The sequence below is a fragment of the Nuphar pumila genome, chromosome 17, assembly GCF_984573655.1.
Source record: "Nuphar pumila chromosome 17, dmNupPumi1.hap1.1, whole genome shotgun sequence".
NCBI classification, from domain to species: domain Eukaryota; kingdom Viridiplantae; phylum Streptophyta; class Magnoliopsida; order Nymphaeales; family Nymphaeaceae; genus Nuphar; species Nuphar pumila.
Genome location: NC_143265.1, coordinates 83506726 through 83525577, shown reverse-complemented (window position 1 = coordinate 83525577; position 18852 = coordinate 83506726). Strand labels below are relative to the sequence as shown.

The following is an 18852-nucleotide window of genomic DNA, read 5'->3' as shown; positions in this document are numbered from 1 at the left end:
GTGAATAGTAACAGGTTTAACAACTGGGCTAAAGGTTTCAAAGTAGTCAACTCCTTCAACTTGAGTGTAACCCCGAGCAACTAGACGAGCTTTGAAGCACTCCAGAGTTTCATCTGCCTTTCTTTTAATCTTGTAGATCCATTTGTAGCTGACCACATTGTAGGTGGGTTCCGGTGGAACAAGAGTCCACGTGTTATTGCGAGCAAGAGCATCATATTCAGTCTGCATAGCAGCCTGCCATCAGAGATCTGATGAAGCTTGACGATAAGAAGTGGGTTCAACGTCCATAAGTGAGGTAGCAAGATAGGCTTCCGAAATAGGATAATGATGTACTTGAAGGGTTTTTGGTTTAAGGGATCTAGTTTGAAAATGAGTTACCATGTGATGAGTTCGAGTAGGGATTGAGGGGACAAGGATGGGAATTGGCTCAGTGCCAGGTAGGGAAGCATTATCGTTAGGAGGAGAAGGTAAAATGGAAATCGGTGAAGGGGGGGAATTCATGTTCGTCCTAGAAGGAGAAGCTAAGATGCTCATATCAGATGGGTTTGGGGAATGATAGGCTGGTAAGTGAATGAGTATGGGTGTGTTTCGTTCAATGATAGGTTGAGATGGAGGACGCAAAACGAAAGTAAAGGGGAAGCACGATTCATCAAATACAACATCTCTTGAAATAAAAAAAAATTCTGTAGTGGAACTCAAACAGTAATAGCCTTTTCGTTTTGTTGCATATCCAAGGAAGACACACAATTGTGATTTAAAGGCGAGCTTATGTGGCCTATAAGCTCGAAGACAAGGGTAACACCTACAACCAAAAACTTTGAGAAATGAATAATCAGGCTTTTCTTTGAACAATTCTTCCAATGGCGATTTATATTGAAGTACTTTGGTGGGCATACGATTAATCAAGTATACAGATGCATGAAAGGCATATGCCCTGTACTTTTAAGGAATGCTAGCTTGAGACATTAGAGTCAATCCTGTGTCAACAATATGCCGATGTTTCCTCTCGACTAAGCCATTTTGCTCATGGGTATATGGGCAGCTAACACGATGCCCAATCCCATTCTTTTATAGATATGTTTGCATTGCCTGATACTCTTCACCCCAATCTGACTGCAATTGTCTAATTTTAGTATTCAACAAATTTTCAACATGTACTTTAAACTTTTGAAACATAGAGATGACTTCAGATTTATGCTTAAGTAGATCATGAAAAATATGAAAATGCATCAATAAATGTCACATAATAATGAAATTGGTTTGCACTAGTCACAGGGGCAGGTCCCCACACATCAGAAAAAATAAGTTCAAGGGGTCTAGATGCTTTATGATCAAACAAAGTAAAGGGTAATTTATGACTTTTCCCTAATTGGCAAAATTCACATATTTCCTTATGCCGAATATAACTGAAAGGAAGTCCATGTTTATTTATCACTTGCTGAACCACGTGAAAAGATGGATGCCCCATGCATTGATGCCATGTAGAGATAGATGTTTTTTGTCCTATACCTGATGTCTTTAAATCAATGTTCTTCATTTGCAGAAGTTGATAGAGACCATGCTTACTCGATCCTTGAAGAGTTTTCCCTGTCTTGAAATCCTAAACAACACAATATGACGAAAAAAATTCAAAACTAACATTGTTATCTCTAACAAATTTCTGGACAGACAAGAGATTCGTTGTAATGTGAAGCACATGAAGAATGTCTTTCAGATAAAATATATGATCACTATGTTTCAAAACAATATTCTTAGTATGAGAAATATTCAAACTTGTGTCATTACCTATGGGAACTTGGTCTTGGCCTTAATATGATGAGTGCAGAGACAAATTCCTCAAGTCACTAGTAATGTGGTGGGTGGCCCCAGTGTCAGGGTACCATTCAATTTCTTTAGAGGAAGACGTGTCAGCAGAATAAGCTTGAGGAGCCGATGCACTGGTCTGTGCATAACTAGATAGTTGCCTGCATTGCTTTGCAACATGCTCAACTTTATCACATAATTGGCAAACAGGTCGTTGTCCAGAGTTGTAATTTTTTGAGTTATGTTGATTGCTATAATTCTTATAACTGCCCTTTTTGTATTGATTTTGATGACCTCTAGCATGAAAATTTGTCTTTGTTCTGATATTTCTGATTGTTATCGTTCTTCTTTTGAGAAAAAAATGCAGTTGGTAATAACATCTCTTCAAATTTATCTTTGTCAGACAAATGAGACTATTGAATAAGCAACATTCCATAAAGATCACTAAGATTCACTGGTTCAACATAAGTACTTATTGAAGTCTTGAAGGCATAATATTCATACGGTAATCCATGCAAAATGTGCATGACCAAATCATCATCAACTGGTTTAGCAGCCACAGCCAGTTGATGAGCAATAAGCTTGATAGACAGTACATATTCATCGATTGACCTGTCCCCTTTTTTTAATTCTTGTAGTTGAGATTTCAACTGAAGAATACGAGATCTGGAATGAGCTGCATAGGCAGATTTGCGGCTCTGCCAAACATTGTAGGAGGTCCTCAAACCTATTACCTGGTTGTGAACAGATTCTGTTAAGGATGATAAGATCTAACTCAATAAGAGTTGGTCATGTTTATGCCAGGTAATATATGCGGGGTTGAGCTTCGTTTCCTTTTCAATAGTTATGAACTTTGGTGGACAAGACTTTGATATGTCCGCGTACCTCAAAAGATCATAGGAATGAAGAATAAGGAGAAATTGAGACTCCTATAGTAAATAATTATTCATACTTAATTTAATCGAGAGAAAATGTTGTAATGTATTTGGGAACTGAAATAACGAAGATGCACTTGAAGAATGCACACTTGATTCCAACGATTGAGTCTTTGAATCAACTGGTGAGGAAGTAGCCATGTCGACAGATTTTTGTCCTTGCTCTGATATCATAAACGTAATAAGCTAGAGAGAAACCAGGAACACAAACACAAAACTCAAAGTTTTATAGTGGTTCGGTATTAATGTAGACCTACGTCTACTGTAAACAGGTTATCAACCTGTGCCTTTCTTTATTCTCCATTAATTCTTGATCTTGAGTGCATGTTTTATACACGTTATGTGTGTCTGCCTTGCTAATTATAGGATCTTTGTTTTGTAGATATGGTCTCTTAATATTAGAAATGATATAGGCAACTTTCCTATTGTTATGAATATTTAAAACAGAAGGAGATTTGTACTGAATCAATACGTGATCTTCTTGAGCCTTATCATATGTGCTATGAGAAGTAATCTGATTTCAACAAGAATATCAAATATGGATGACAAATTAACTTGATCATACGTAGCCAACATCTTTGGGGTAGTAGGGAATGTAAAAAAAAAAAAATTCTTGGTAGAAAATACTTTTCTACTTTTTATGAAAGAATGTTTCCTATAAAAAAGGGTACTAAAAAAAAGTTTATCGCTTAGAAGAGGATGTAAAAAGTTTTTTTATTTATTTTGCATCACTTTTTCTATATCTGTCTTACTTTCAAATGTGTTCTTAGGCTATTAAATTATAACTTTTCGGCATTGGAAGCAACATGAATGAACATTTTTGTGGAGACAAGTGAACTAGCACGTCACCAAGAGTAACCTCTCAACCTATCTTTTCTAGCGCTGGCTTGACTTTTTTTGAAAGGCAAGCTGGGTTAGGCAGACCCTTACCAGTTACCATTGGGTTTTGAAGATGTAACGTCCCATAGCTGCTCCTACCAGACAAGCGGAGCCCCGGTTGGTGGCGTGGTAACTTGACTTGGTTAACGGTGAAGAGAGGTTTCACCTGCTGGTATTGATGGTGCCACAAAAGACAAGAAGCTCAAATTATTGGAAACCTTTGTTTTTAGTTTATTAGGTGTAAAATATGATTTTTTGATGACCAGAAACCCTTTTCGAAGCTCGGAAAACTCCGGGTGGGCCGCATGACTATTCTGGGGTTGTCCTGTTCACAGGGCAGCCCCGACCAATCAAACGTGGCACGGTCCCCCATCAGCAAGCCTGCTCCCCTCCGCATCACGCCGCCACGTGGCACAAACACACCCCTCTGCGCTCGTATTTCTGCTTCTGCACATCTGCTCCCAAAACATTACGCCCCCCAATAGAGACCTTGACCCTTCTCTCTCTCCAGGTTTTGCAAAACATCGAAATGCACGACCCCGCCTCCCTTTTTAGCTTTGACTGACTGAACCTCTTTTGGTTTTGGCTGACCTCTCCCTCTCTCCATTCGATTAGTGTTTAGTAGCACCAGCACCACCATTCCCCATATATTTATATATATATATATATATATATATATATATATATATATATATATATATATATATATATATATATATATATATATATACAAGAGGGGGGAGCTCTTGGATTCAATTCGATGGTCCAGGGCTGCCGAGGGGCAAGTTCGCTCTTTCATCTATCTCTCTCTCTCTCTCTCTCACACACACTTCTCTGCGTCGTTGCTCTATCGCAGGTATCTGATTCTTATTCTCCTCCTTCGCATCATCTGCTGTATGTAGGTCTTCTTCTTCCTCGTTTCACTTTTTTTTCCTTCGCTGAACTATCGGCGTTTTTTATCTTAACATCTCTTGCTGTCATTCGGATTTGATGCTTGCGATTTCATACCCTATACCCTCACTCTCTCTCTGTGTTTTTTTTTTTTCAAAGTTGAAAAATGCCGTAAGATTTCTGTGTTGTTTTTAGGTGTATTTATAGTGCATTTGTTTGTATAATATTCTTTAACTGCACAACGTGTTTTTTGTGGTCATTAATGTGTGAAAATAGATGTCAATTGTGGGACTCATGTTTCTGTTCGATTGATTAGTTGATCTTTGTTTGTAGACTAGTTTGGTCAATCGCTTTCAGCTACTTTTCAGTATCCGTTGCATTCGTTGATGAATTTAAAAGTTGTTTTGTATCGTTTTCACCTAATCCATTGTCTTTTTAAGTCGAATATGAAGACTCATCAATTTCAATTGATGGAGATCGCGGCGTGTGCTGAATAGGCCACGGCATTTGCGTCCCACTTGAGGAAGCAATCGGTGTAGTCATAAAGTATCAGATTGGACCCACCCATAGCACGCGATTTCGGTGGCTCATATTGTCCATGTATATATACGTTGGATGTGTAGTTGGTGGTGGTTATCAATTTCATTGGTGGGCTGATGTTGGTGCAATGTGGACCACCAAATTCTGTCATTCATTAGAAAGTACCTTGACATCAGGATGGCTTACTCAGCCGCATGTGGGTCACTTAATGGACTGAGAATGAAATTGGGATCCTATTGGTCCCTTCTTTTTAGCAAACAGAGAGATGGCATTATGATATGTAATCTGTCTTTTTTTCGAAAGTAAACATTTCACATGTAATCTATCTTTATTTCGAAAGTAAACATTTCATATGTAATCTATCTTGTGAACTAATAGTATGCCAAACTCTTTCCATATGCTCACACACACATGCACACCTTTGAACTCACGCTAATGTATATTGTTTACATATGATTCTTACTTTTTGGGTTTCTCCAGGTTATTGCAGTGAGGGCAGCATGAATCTCCATTGTTACGTGATCCTGAATTGGTGGGATTCAAAATAGATTTATCCGGCTTCTCTGTGTGCTCTTCTTCTGTTCTGTGGCTTCGGACTGTAATAGTTCCATGCTTTCCACTGCAATTGAGAATATGGGCCTACTCTGCAGCAGACAACGACCTCTCACCGAAGCTGATGTGGAAGAAAATGCTCAGGTTTAACTGTGAATCCGGTATCTAAATGTATCCAGTATTTCTTTTTGTCTATAAGCAATGGAAGATGATATCTCAAATCTTGATTACTTGAGCAGACTGATGCGGTTTTAAGTTGTGAATGCTTCTATATGTTAGCGTGTGTATATTTGATGCCAATTGGTATTCTTGATGAACAATGAGTTCTTTCTTCAGGCTGCAGAAATAGAGCGTCGGATTGCTCTGGAAACAAAAGCTGAGAAGCACATCCAGAAGATTCTACTACTAGGTGAGATTATATGACATTTCCATGCCCTTTTTCTATTGAAATGTAGTGCATCAGGCACATACACACCAGCTTTGTCGGTGTCTGGATGCCTAGAGACCCAGAACCTTGGTAATCATGGTTGTGGTGCCCAAAAGATATTGAAACTTCATTATCCACCTGCCGTAGTCTTTAAGGGGTTATGTTTTGTGAGGGCTGTGGTAGATTGTTAAGTATTTTTTTCCCCCAAAATCTTTGTTCATGTTTTTATCATTCTATTGAAAGTACAATGTTACTTATGTTAAAGATGAAGAAACATATTGGATTTCAGGTGCTGGAGAGTCAGGAAAGTCTACAATTTTCAAGCAGGTTGGATAGGCTTCACTTCTTTGCCTCAAAAGTTGTAAAGTTACATAAAAGGGCCATTATTAGCAATCCCTTAATACATCTTTATTACATGCAGATTAGGCTTTTGTTTCAAACAGGGTTCGATGAGGCAGAACTTAGGAGTTATATACCAGTTATCCATGCAAATGTATATCAGGCAATTAAAGTACGCAATACTAAAAAGGGTCTGTTGGTTGTTTCCCTTTTACAAGTGATAACTTTAGTATCTGTTCCAAGTGGGAAAATTTTCCCTGTTGTGGTATGAGCTATGAGCTTCCCATCATAGTTTAACCAGGGATCTTCTGCACAGATATTGTATGAGAGCTCAAAAGAATTTGCTCAGAGCACTGAGGACCCCTCAAAGTATGATTTGCCTCTTGAAAAGAAGGTTATGATGCCTTATCTTTTTCTCTTCTTCTCCTTTACTCATTTATGTCCTTGTTTACTTTGGAAATGCTTTCTCCTTTTATTTTGTGAATTATTCGGTATCCTTTGTGTTGATTTATTTGTGATTTGATTCTTGGAATGGTCATTCACACGAACTGCATTATCCTATGGCTTTTGGCATATTTACCTTTGATTCTTTTCTATTTTGCTATATTCCCTGCCCAAAATTGCTTTGATGCTTATGTGCTTTATTGTTATTAAAATTACTGCTGCAACACCTTCATGGCTAAATAGTTAGACGGGTTGTGTGATAGTTGGTCTGACTCACATATAGGTGAGAGGTGCATGCCTCTTGGTGGTGATTGCTGCATTCATAGTGATTCTTTATTGGTAATTCATGCATTTTAATTTTTATTTTTCATGGGGAAGTGGTTGGGTGGATGGTGGAGTGCATAAAGAATGAAAAGAAGAAGTGCTTTGCTCCTTGTTTCTCGTTATTCATCTTTATCTTTTTTGAAATTGAGAACAGCTTGATTTCTCTATGAGATTGCTGGAGACTTTCAGACTTATTATGGGACAAGGGACTTCATTATTGGATTCAGAAAACTACCTAGTCACATTCATTTAGATTTTTAGCTTCCTTTCACAGATTTTTATCTTTGATGCTCTTTGTTGCTTATCTATGTCCAACTTAAATTTCTCTTTCAAAATTTCTACTGTTTTGATTTGATTTGATTTTGAATCCAGTCACATGGATGTGTCTGGGCTGCAAAATTATTATTTTGGTTTGCCGGTGTTTTGTTTGTTTAATCGCATAAAGGCTCTGCACATTTTGTAATATGCACATATGGCAACACCCAGTTGCACAAGTGCAGCATACTCGTGTCTATGATGGTACCCCTCTGCACAGGTACTGAGTGCTTCTAGGTGCTACCATATATTCACACATTCCCTATTGAATGTGTGTCTGTCTTTATGGTCACAATAATTTCCAATATTTTGAATGATTGCTTTCTAAGGCCCTTTCTTTAGGAAAGATAAAACTCCAAAATATCACAATACATTAAAAAATCATTCTATAATTTTGTGGTTTTTGATATTTTAAGAGATTCCGTTTCAACTTTTTTTAAGTTTTTCAAATTTCCATTATTTTTTGTAATTTTTAATTTCAATCGAGAGAACTCCTTGCCATATCACAAGAGTGATATTTGTGATTAGTAACAAAACCATGAAGTATCATTTCTGAGATAGGGCAATTGAGATCGAAGTTTGAATACCCAAGAATTCTAGGTGCCTGTCCAGAATGTTGTAGTTTATTAATGTCCGATGTGGTTTGTCCTGAACTTCAAATGCTTTTTACTTGAGTTTGCAGTTTATGTGCTTTTGATTTCATGCCTAATTTTATTTGTTAGACATGTATTATGTGTCAATGGTGTTTTTGTCCTTTTTTTTGGTTGGTTTGACTTTCATCAGTGTGCCGTGCATATGCTTCTAGATTACTTACATAGTTTAATGCTTTTGAGGTTAAATCATTGTAGTTTGAATCTTTGGATTCATTTTATTTTACTTATTTATTTTTCCTTTGGTTTATGTACTAAATTGGGCTTTTAATGTTGAATAGGAGTTTGGAGAAAAACTATCTGAAGTTGGTGGCAGGCTAGATTATCCTCTCTTGACAAAGGAACTTGCCCAGGAGATAGAGACTTTATGGAAGGATTCTGCAATTCAGGTTCCTATTTTTTCCCGTTAAATTAGCTTCAGTTTTTGGAAATCTGCCAATGCAAATCACGTTTCACCAATCATGCTCTCTCACAGTGGGTCTTTGCTTTTAACTATTACTGTCACATTTTTATAGGAAACTTATGCCCGAGCAAATGAACTTCAAGTTCCAGATTGCACATTATATTTTATGGAGAACTTGCAGAGGTTATCTGATGCTAATTACGTGCCAACAAAGGTTTCAGTCATCAAAACTTTCTTGCCAACTTGAATATTTTTTGCTTGAGCTTAATGCATGAATAGTGATACTCTTGTATGTTTACAATGAGGTGGCTTGCATAGAAATGTGGTGCCTAGGCTGATAAAACAATTTGTCGAGAACTGTTGTAGCATAAGGACAGGTTATTTAATAGGACTGTAAGTGGTCTGGGTCCAGTTTGGATGTACACAAAGCCAATTCTTATTACTGTATCTAATTTGATTCACTCCCAATCCTTTTGTTGATCTAATTTACATGTAAAATAACTTAATCTGATTTAGATTTGTATTGTTTTTATTTTAGTTTGTTTTTTGGATTTGAGCACCTTGTAATCTATGTCACACGGACTCGGCTCCAAGGTCGATGCACCCGCATTGACACGCACCGACACGGGTGCGGCTCGGTCAACCCGACCCTGGGTGCGGTCAACGCACCCAGGGTCATTTTGGTCCATTTTTTGGATTTTTTTAAAGAAATTTTCTGGGCTACAGAATTTAAAAAAAAAAATTCTTGGGGGGGGGGGGGCGCCGGGGGGAACCCCCCCCCCCTCCTGTAAGGAAAAAAAACCCTGAATCAGGCTTCACAACTCATCACCTGTCTCCTAATGGGCACAACTTTGACTGAGTCTTTATATATATATATATATAGCCGAGTCCCCATGTCCAAAATTTTTTAAATTGCGCCGCACCCGCACCCGCACCCGCACCCGCACCCATGTGACATAGCTTGTAATGGATCTCATCATTTATCTCATCAGATATGGCGATGGTTTGCCAAATCCAGCTAAATGTATTTATCTCAGAGCGGTATCCAACCTGAATATATGCTAGTACCATTAAACACCCCTATGCATGAAGGATGCTTCTGATATCCTTTTTGTCTTCAACATGTTCTCTAATCATTTTGCAATGAAACAGATTCTTGACATCCAAAGTCTTCTTTTCCTTTCCACATGCTCAATATTTCTTTTTGTTTTAACAAAAGATATAAGTTATTAATCTTTCTTTCCTGTGGGATTGTCAGGTTGAATATCCTAGAATTCTTGCCATGCTAACCATTTTCTCTTTTGCTTTCTATTCATCAAAAGGAAAACAAAAGAGTAATGGGCAAGGGAAAAACATCATAAAAGAGACTAGAAAAAGAAGCGGTTTTGTTTGGAAATAGAAACCTGTTGCAGACTGTGTGTGACCTCGTACAAGCATTAATAGTGATGATAAATTCAATTTAGTGCTAATATTTGTAACTATGATCACATATTGGATCTTTAGGTTCTCAAACATGGACCTGACCATGTTAAGCATTGGAGACCACCTAGTTCTTATCCTCAATGATATGCTAGCATGGGCATGCAAAAAATCCTTATGCACACATGCACACACTTAAGTAGGAATAATTCACCTTTGAACACTACATAACTTACTGTTTTTCTCATTCAGCGAACTTTCTATTTTTTTATGTCATAGCCTTCATACTTTATCTTCGCAGATTTTACTGTAACATGTGTTACCACATAAGAAAGTAGTTTGTTACTCATATTTCTGATATGTAGCTCACATATTTTGTTTTTAAGAGATGCAGTAAAAAAAATATTGGTTTCCCAGGTTATTAAATTTCCACTTGGTTAATGCTTATGCTCAATAATAATACAAAAGTGTGTGTGAACATATGTAGAACCACTAGTTTCTTCTTCCCATTGCATAATGTCTCTTAGTGACCATGTCATATTAAGCTTTTTGGCTCTACTTTTTTTATCTTTGCAGGAGGATGTTCTTCATGCTAGAGTTCGAACTACAGGGGTTGTGGAAATACAATTCAGGTAAGTTTCTAGTTGGCACCATTCCAGGTCCATTTCTATTTATTGGTTTAAATTCGTTCTGATTTATCCTTCTATTGCCTTATAATATCACTTTTGGAATTGAACATGTTATGCATCACTAACAACTGGGAGTTCACCAATTATGTGAAGTGCATTCATGGCTTGCAAGGTAGCTACGAGAGTGCATGATTCATTCTTCAGAACAAGAGCTTGCCTCCATTTGCCACATATGTTTGCTTGAATGTAAATCTTCAACAGCATGAGATTGGTTTACTTGAAGAAGTAAAGGCAAATGGCTTTTTTACTACTGTAGAATAAAAAATAGTGTATTGCTATAGGTGCTTGCTTAAAGGGATTGTCGGAATAAACTCGTTTTGTTCTTTGCTTTTACCTACAAGGTTTTGCAATGACATGAGGTTAGTTGCACGCTGGACAAGGCATATTTCATGTGTCCAAAATTATATGGTGAGGATGGTTGTATCACAAATAATGAAGGAATAACAGGAAATTTCCTTGCTAGTCGATAACTGATTGCATGAAGTGAATGTCTTGGTCAATCTTCTTCTTTGTGTGGCTTATTTGGTGCACTTTGCATTCATGATTTGTGATTCTTTTCCTTAAAATGATAAATCTCTCTCTCCTGGTTAATATGATGTAGAATATTCTATAGTTTTTTCCTTTGTTTTCTATTCAATGCCATAAACTAGAAAGGCTGTTCGAGTTATTCTTGAAATTGTGTATTTGGTAGAGAAATGTGTTTTTCTTAGTGATTTTATATTCAATGGCATGCTAGGAATCCTTTTTGAACAATTCTTGGAATGTTCAGACTCAACCTTGTGTTTTGCAGCACCAAAGTTTATGTCTTCATCGTCTTGTCTTCTTATTCTTCGCAAGTCCATGAGATTTGCCAGAAAATGTAAAATGCTGATGAGAATGTCTCTTTGCAGTCCTGTGGGTGAGAATAAAAAGAGTGGTCAGGTTTATCGGCTTTTTGATGTTGGAGGACAGAGAAATGAAAGAAGGAAGTGGATTCATCTGTTTGAAGGCGTCAAAGCTGTCATTTTTTGTGCAGCTATTAGCGAGTAAATATCTCATGCAAAAAGTAATGTAGATCTGAAATTGCTGCATTTTATTGATTTTGTCTGTTTGATGGTCCAGGTATGATCAGGTACTTTTTGAGGATGAAAATAAGAACTGTATGATGGAAACAAAGGAACTTTTTGATTGGGCTATGAAGCAGCCATGCTTTGAGGTTTTCTTCAGACAACAAGTTTCAATATTGTAGCTTTGAGAATTTTAATCTTCTGACTTAACTCCCATCTTTTTGTGCAGAAAACATGCTTCTTATTATTCCTGAACAAACTAGATATATTTGAGAAGAAGATTTTAAAAGTAAGTTCTATTGTTCAGACGTTTCATTATGTGTACTGCCAATGCAAGTTCACTGATTTTTCATGTTATGCAGGTGCCTCTAAACGTTTGTGAGTGGTTCAAAGATTATCGACCCGTTACATCAGGGAAGCAAGAGATTGAACATGCATACGAGTGAGTGCATTCTTAATGTTTCTAAAGTCATTGATCAACTTTTATTTATAGTTGAGTCAGTCTATGGCATTATATGAGATGGACTTGTCTTGAAACCGCACAAGCCTGCCTCCTGTTTTCTGGAAACCATTTTGCTGATGTATGAATTTGTTTCTGCAAAAACTGAATGGAAAAACTCACCATGAAGTTTCGGGATCCTGCATTAATTAATTCTTAAAGTTAAGCAAACAATTCCATAAATAGTGAAAAAGAAGAAAGAAATGAAGATAAACCATGCTGTATATGTGAATATCCTATTTCACATTAACTGATGCTTAATTTATTAAGTTGGCTGTTGACTTGTTACATTTTATAATAATTTATTAAGTAAAACAGTGACAATATGATAAGAAAATGCTTGTTGCCATTTTCAGTCTCTATGATGAGCTTTTATATCTGAGCTAGGCTTCTACTTAGGTTTGTGAAGAAGAAATTCGAAGAGTTGTACTTCCAGAGTAGCACCCCAGACCGTGTGGATCGGATTTTTAAGATATACAGGACAACAGCACTGGATCAAAAGCTTGTGAAGAAAACTTTCAAATTGGTGGATGAGACTTTGAGGAGGAGGAACTTAATCGAGGCAGGTTTACTATGAAATTGAATTGAGCACATATACATGCAAAATCCATTGTAAAACTGTCATTTCCACCAGGAGCATAGTGCAATGTGCAATGACGACTGGTTTATGGTCATATTTCTGTTGTTTTTTCTGTTTTCTCATTTTCAAATTTTGTGGTGGGATCTTTATAGTTCTGTAAATGAACTCTGCTAAATGAAAGATGTCAGAAATTCCTTCTTAACCTGTTGTTTTCTGCTGTGAGGGATGTGACTTTTATGTTCTTACAAAGCATAAATAGGTTTTTGAAGTGTTTTGGTTTTCTGCTTGCTTTTATTTGAGTGAACTTAGGTTGGAAAGTCTTAAAAGGTTAATTTATATTTTGTTGGATTTCCGTATATTTCTACTAGTTTTGAAGAGACAGTTGATTACGCTGTCAACCTTCTTGAATCCTTCACAAATTGTGCCGCTCGGACTGTTTGGGCGAGTCACTATTCGTGGCTAGTTGAAGGTTGTGTTGCTTCTGTAAGATGGTTGTCTTTTCTAAAGATGATTCTTTCTTGGTTCGAACAATTTGAAAATTACAGATCACCTGATTGACAAAATCCCTCCTATTTCTAGTGTATCACAATATTTTGTGCAGTTTCTACATATTTTCTAATTTTTTAATAGCCTTGCATGTTTTTATTATTCGTTCTTGTAATTTTTTTCACTATAAATGTACCGAGATTCCTAATGTTTCCTGAAATAAAACAAATTGTCAGGAGATTAAACCTTGTGACATGTTTTTATTCATAATGGTGTGTGCAAGATCGTCTAGGACGTGAGCAGCATTGTCAGTTTGAGAGATTGATGGTGGTGTTGACGTTGGTGCCACACACATCATTTAAGCCATCCCTTAGAGAGACATGGGCCCCATCCTCTGGCCCTGAATGAGGTGTAATGTGATCGACCATGCTGTGGAGAATGTTCTGAACAATATGAAAACAAAAAATCGAGAAGAAGCCAGAAGGGGAATTCAATTTATGTGGTTCAGTGTTTATGAACACCTACATCCACGGTCCCAAGTCACTAGTCAATTCAATGATTGAGCAGGTTCCATTGAGAGCCTTTATATAGTTTTTTATAAACAAATGACGTATTTGGACTCTCTCTATTCTTGAGCTTATCATGGACTCCTCTTGGTATATCTTGTATTTGACCAGGACTCTCATTATCGTGGACTCCTCTTGGTATATCCTGTATTTGACCAGGACTCTCAAGCTCCATCATTTGACCAAGACAAACTAGACTCTCCAAGTTAGAACTATTATCATTCCTCCCTCAAACTCGAGTTGGGGTGAATCCACAACTCGAGTTTGCTTCTAAGTCGATCAAAAATAGTATGAGGAAGGGCTTTAGTTAAGATATCTACAACCCGTTGAGATGACGATACAAGTTTGGTGATGAGACTCCCACGAGCTACCTTTTCTCGAATGAAATGAAAGTTAATATCAACATGCTTCATGCGAGAATGAAAAACCGGTTTAATGGTGACTTGCAGAGCTGAAAGATTATTACAAAAAATGATGGGCAGTTTAGACAAATATATCCTAATATCTCGAAGAATAAACGATAACCATGTGAGTTCAACTGTTGTTGAAGCCATAGCCTTGTATTCAGCCTCAGTGCTGGAGCGGGCAACTGTATGTTGTTTCTTGGTACTCCACGATATGCTATTGGCACAAAAAAAGTACAAAAATCGGTGGTAGACCTTCTAGTAAGCAGACATCTTGCCCAGTCGGCATTAGAGAAAGCATATAATTGGAGTGTTGGCCAATAGATGAGTACCATAGTCAATAGTGCCATGAATATATCGCAAAATTCTTTTTACCATTTGAAAGTGAAACTTAGTGGGATTTTGCATGAATTGACTAACATAATTGACGCTAAAAGAAATATTTGGTCGTGTGAACATCAAATATTGCAGGCCTCCAACTAGACTTTTGTACAACGTGTAGTCATAAAATAGTTTTTCACTTCCTTTGATGGGGCGAAGATTAGACACCATCGGAGCAGAGACAAGTTTGGCACCAAGCGTTTGAGCACTATCCAATAAGGCATATGCATACCTTTTTTTATTTAGAAATAATCCCTTAGAGAAACGATGAACCTCAACTCCTAAGAAATAGTGAAGATATCTCAGATATTTCATGGCGAACATGACTGACTCTTGTAACAAACTCATTTATCATAGTGAGATTACTTCATGTGAGAATAATATCATCAACATAGAGTAGGAGAAGCATTATTCCATGATGACTTTGATAGATAAACAAGGATGAGTGAGCAACACTGAAATAAAAACCCATAGAAAACAAGAATGTTCCAAACCTGTCATACAAGGCTCGTGGAGCTTGTTTTAAGCCGTATAAGGCTCTATTTAGCTTGCACACAAAATCCGGATTGTCTTTAACATGGTATCTAGGGGTTGATCAATATAGACATCTTGAGTCAAGAACCCATGCAAAAACACATTCTTAACGTCTAACTGTCTGATATCCCAATTATAGGCAAGAGCAACTGTCAGAACTATTCTAATAGATGGAGGTTTTATGACAGGAGAAAAGGTCTCAACAAAATTGACTTCTAGTATTTGACTGAACTCTTTAGCTACAAGACGTGCCTTAAGTCGTTCTACAATTTCATCACTTTTAATTTTTGTTTTAAACACCCATCGGCTTCCAATCACATTCATACTAGGTTTGCGAGGAACTAAAACCCACGTGTCATTTTGTTTCAAGGCAAGCAACTCTTCTTCCATAGCTTGATGCCACTCTGGATTTTTCAAGGTTTCATTAACCATTTTTTGTTCAAGGAGAACAATTAGAGATAAACAATATTTGGGATTATGTTTAATTATCGTTTCTTTTGATTGAGTAACCATAGGGTGAGTGTTTTGGACATCTGTGTTGATAGAATCAGGATTCATGACTTGAATAGAATCTTCTTCTGGTTGAGAATCAGGCTCGGGAGGCATCATAGTTTCGGGAGTCTCATAATTATCTAGAGTTTGAGAGTCATTGTAATATTCAACAGAAGGGCTAATCATATTATCTGAGGAAGTATTGTTTGGACAATTATCATTGTCGCCCACTTCCTTGAAACTAGCATCCTGATGACCGTAGTTAGAGTCAATAAAGTTGATTAACTCTTTATTGTCTGCTATGAATGCAAATAGTTTACCAAGAGATCGGTAAGGAAAAAAAAGCTCATCAAACACATGTCGAGATATAAACACACGACCAGTAGGTGGGCAGAGACAACTGTATCATTTATGAAACTTACTGTATCCCATGAATACACATGGTAGAGATCGTGGTTCAAACTTATTCTTGTTATATTCTCTGATATATGAAAAGCATCTGCAACCAAATGATCTGAGACAAGAAAAGTCTAGTTGTTTTCTAGTTAACAACTCAAATGGTGACTTCATGTGGAGATTTGGAGATGAAAGCTTGTTAATCAGCCATACTGCTATAGAGAAGGCTTCAACCTAAAACCATGTAGAAATATTATTATGAAAGATCATAGTTAATCTCAGTTCAGTAATAGAGCAGTGTTTACGCTCTGCCATACCATTTTGTCCAGGAGTCTTAAGACAAACTTTCACATGCTTAATGTCTTTTTCTTTTAGAAACTTTTCTAGCATATGACTATGGAACTCACCTCCTTCATTAGTTTGAAACTTTTTAATTTTTTCTCAAATTGAGTCACCACCAAATTATGAAATTCAATAAACTTTTCTGTGAGTTCGGATTTAGCTTTTAATTGATAAAACCATATGAATCTAGAATATTCATAAAAAAAATTGCATAAAATTTAAACTGTTGGAAAGAAGTTATGGGTGATGGTCCCCATGGATCACAATGAACCTTATCAAACAACTGAGAGCAATGTTCATCAACTTGAAGAAACAGTAACCTACACATTTTGCCCATTTGACAGCTTGGGCAGACAAAGAAAACTTATTTTGTGCAGTTACCTTGATAGACCTATTTTTTATTAAAAAATTTACTAGCTGCATATTAGGATGACCGAGTCTCGCATGCCAGACATCCCTACTAACAAACCAAAACGGTGTAGAGAAGAAGATCTACTTTTTTCTTGCATGACTTCATGTAGGTTGTCAACCATATTGCTTGTCACTAGCATTTTTTTGTTGGTTTTGTCCTTCACTAAGAAACCATTAGATGAAAACTCAAATAAACAAGGCATATCAAAGGTTAACTGACTAACAAAGATCATATTCTTTTTAATTTCAGGAACAACAATAACATTCTCAAGAACCAAATTTTTTCTTCCAACTTTTAAGTTGGTTGTTTCCGTGTGAGTAATAGCAAGTTTGGATCCATCACCAATCATAATTTTTTTCTGGCCCATGATACTTACAAGGATTGTTAAGTTTACCTGCATCTGAAGTGACGTGAGCAGTTGCTTCTGTGTTTGGGAAGCTTGCATCATCTTGATTATTAGAAAGCTTCAACGCTGCAAAAGCTTGAAGAACGTCTTCAGCCTGAAATGCCTGATTGAACAGATGCCAACAATTTATAGCATTGTGATTCGATTTTGAACAAATCTGACAAATCACACCCTTTTCCTTATTTTTTGCTTAAGCCTGATTTTCTATCTGACCGGAAGGTTTCTTCTGAACAAAATTATTTTCACGGTTTATAGTTTGACCTGTCTGAGTAAACTCACACCCTTTTGAAGAAAACTGTTGCCTTTTGTTGAAAAATCGGTTTTTTTGGTTTCAAGTCTTTTGATTAAAAAAGGTTGAGTGATTGTTCACTCCTTCATATAAATCGCATTTGGTTTGATGACTTTGCAATAACTCGACAACTTGTTCGTAAGACGAAATTGGCGATTTGAGCATGATAGTAACAAATGATTCATAACCAGCTCCAAGACCATTCAATAACCAAAACACCTTGGTGTCGTCATCAATAGGCTTGCCTATGGCAGCCAACTCATCACATATATTTTTAAAGTTTTTGATATAATCAACCATTGGCACTTCATTATTCCGATGAAGTTGCAATTTTTAAACGAGTAGAAATTCTCGTTCTTTAGAAACATGAATTAAGGAGGTTATTAAGGCGTTTCATACCTCTCGAGAAGTTTGAAGGCCGACAGCAATGTCAAGAACTTCTTCTGCAAAAGTACCAGTAATCCATCATCGCAACAGACAGTTTGATTTCTTCCATGCCAAGTATTCATGATTCAAAGCAGCACCCATAGGAGTCTACATGAATTGAGGTGGCATAGGGTATTCTTCGTCAAGAAAGCTTGTCATATCTTGGCTTTCAACAAGACCAAGGAACTGAGTTTGTCATAACAGAAAAGTGTTATGGTTGAGTTTGATTGTCACAAAGTTAGTGACATTTAGGTTAAAAGGATATATGTATTTTACTGAAGAGGTTGACTCAAATGAAATGACAGCCATAATAAACAAGAAGAAAGCAATAAGACAAAGAAAAACCCCTCACCAGGCAACGTGCTTTGATACCATGAAAACAAAAAATCAAGAAGAAGCAAGAAGAAAGAGAAACATGATTTACGTGGTGGTTCGGTGTTTATGAACACTGACATCCATGGTGCAAAGTCACTACTCAATTTGATGATTGAGCAGGTTCTATTGACAGCCTTTATATAGTTTTTTTATAAAACAAATGACGTATTTGGAGTCTCTATTCTTGAGCTTATCCTGAAGTCCTCTTGGTATTTGATCAAGTCTCTCATTATCATGGACTTCTCTTGGTATATCCTGTATTTGACCAGGACTCTGGTTATCGTGAACTCCTCTTGGTATATCTTATATTTGATCAGGGACTCTTAGCTCATGAAGAACTCGGACTCCCTGGAACTCTTATCACAGTGTACTCTGCGCGTGAAGCTAAACTCAAAACTGTTATTGGTTGTTACCCTGTGTCTTTATCTGATCGCTTGTAGTTGCGTTGTTTTTTTTTTTTTTTTTCCTTTTTGAAAAACCTTGTGAGTTGGGGCTGATTTTTGTTCTCCAAAACTAATGTCAGACATCAACGGGAGTGTAAGACCCCTATTTTGGCGTGGTTGACTGTCCAGCTGACAAACTGTTTGGACGTTTGTTTGTTTTTCTAA

General features: G+C 36.9%; 1 protein-coding gene across 1 annotated transcript; it reads left to right on the top strand.

Moving 5' to 3' along the window:
• The first annotated feature begins 415 nt into the window (after positions 1-415).
• On the top strand, positions 416-12937 carry LOC149812556 (guanine nucleotide-binding protein alpha-2 subunit-like). Its single transcript, XM_089993080.1, has 15 exons — positions 416-467; positions 5529-5580; positions 5654-5744; positions 5937-6009; positions 6317-6354; positions 6449-6538; positions 6683-6760; positions 8381-8488; positions 8615-8716; positions 10498-10553; positions 11501-11635; positions 11712-11805; positions 11886-11945; positions 12019-12098; positions 12555-12937. Exons 1-15 carry the CDS (start codon positions 416-418, stop codon positions 12730-12732), a joined length of 1287 nt encoding a protein of 428 aa, XP_089849206.1. The 3' UTR covers positions 12733-12937.
• Positions 12938-18852: the final 5915 nt, after the last annotated feature.

Bases quoted from the DNA above. Each gene is read 5' to 3' on its own strand.
- LOC149812556 (XM_089993080.1), top strand. From the start codon at position 416: ATGGGAATTGGCTCAGTGCCAGGTAGGGAAGCATTATCGTTAGGAGGA. The intron at 6,539-6,682 runs GTACGCAATACT...TCTTCTGCACAG, and splicing joins ATGTATATCAGGCAATTAAA to ATATTGTATGAGAGCTCAAA. The intron at 10,554-11,500 runs GTAAGTTTCTAG...GTCTCTTTGCAG, and splicing joins GTTGTGGAAATACAATTCAG to TCCTGTGGGTGAGAATAAAA.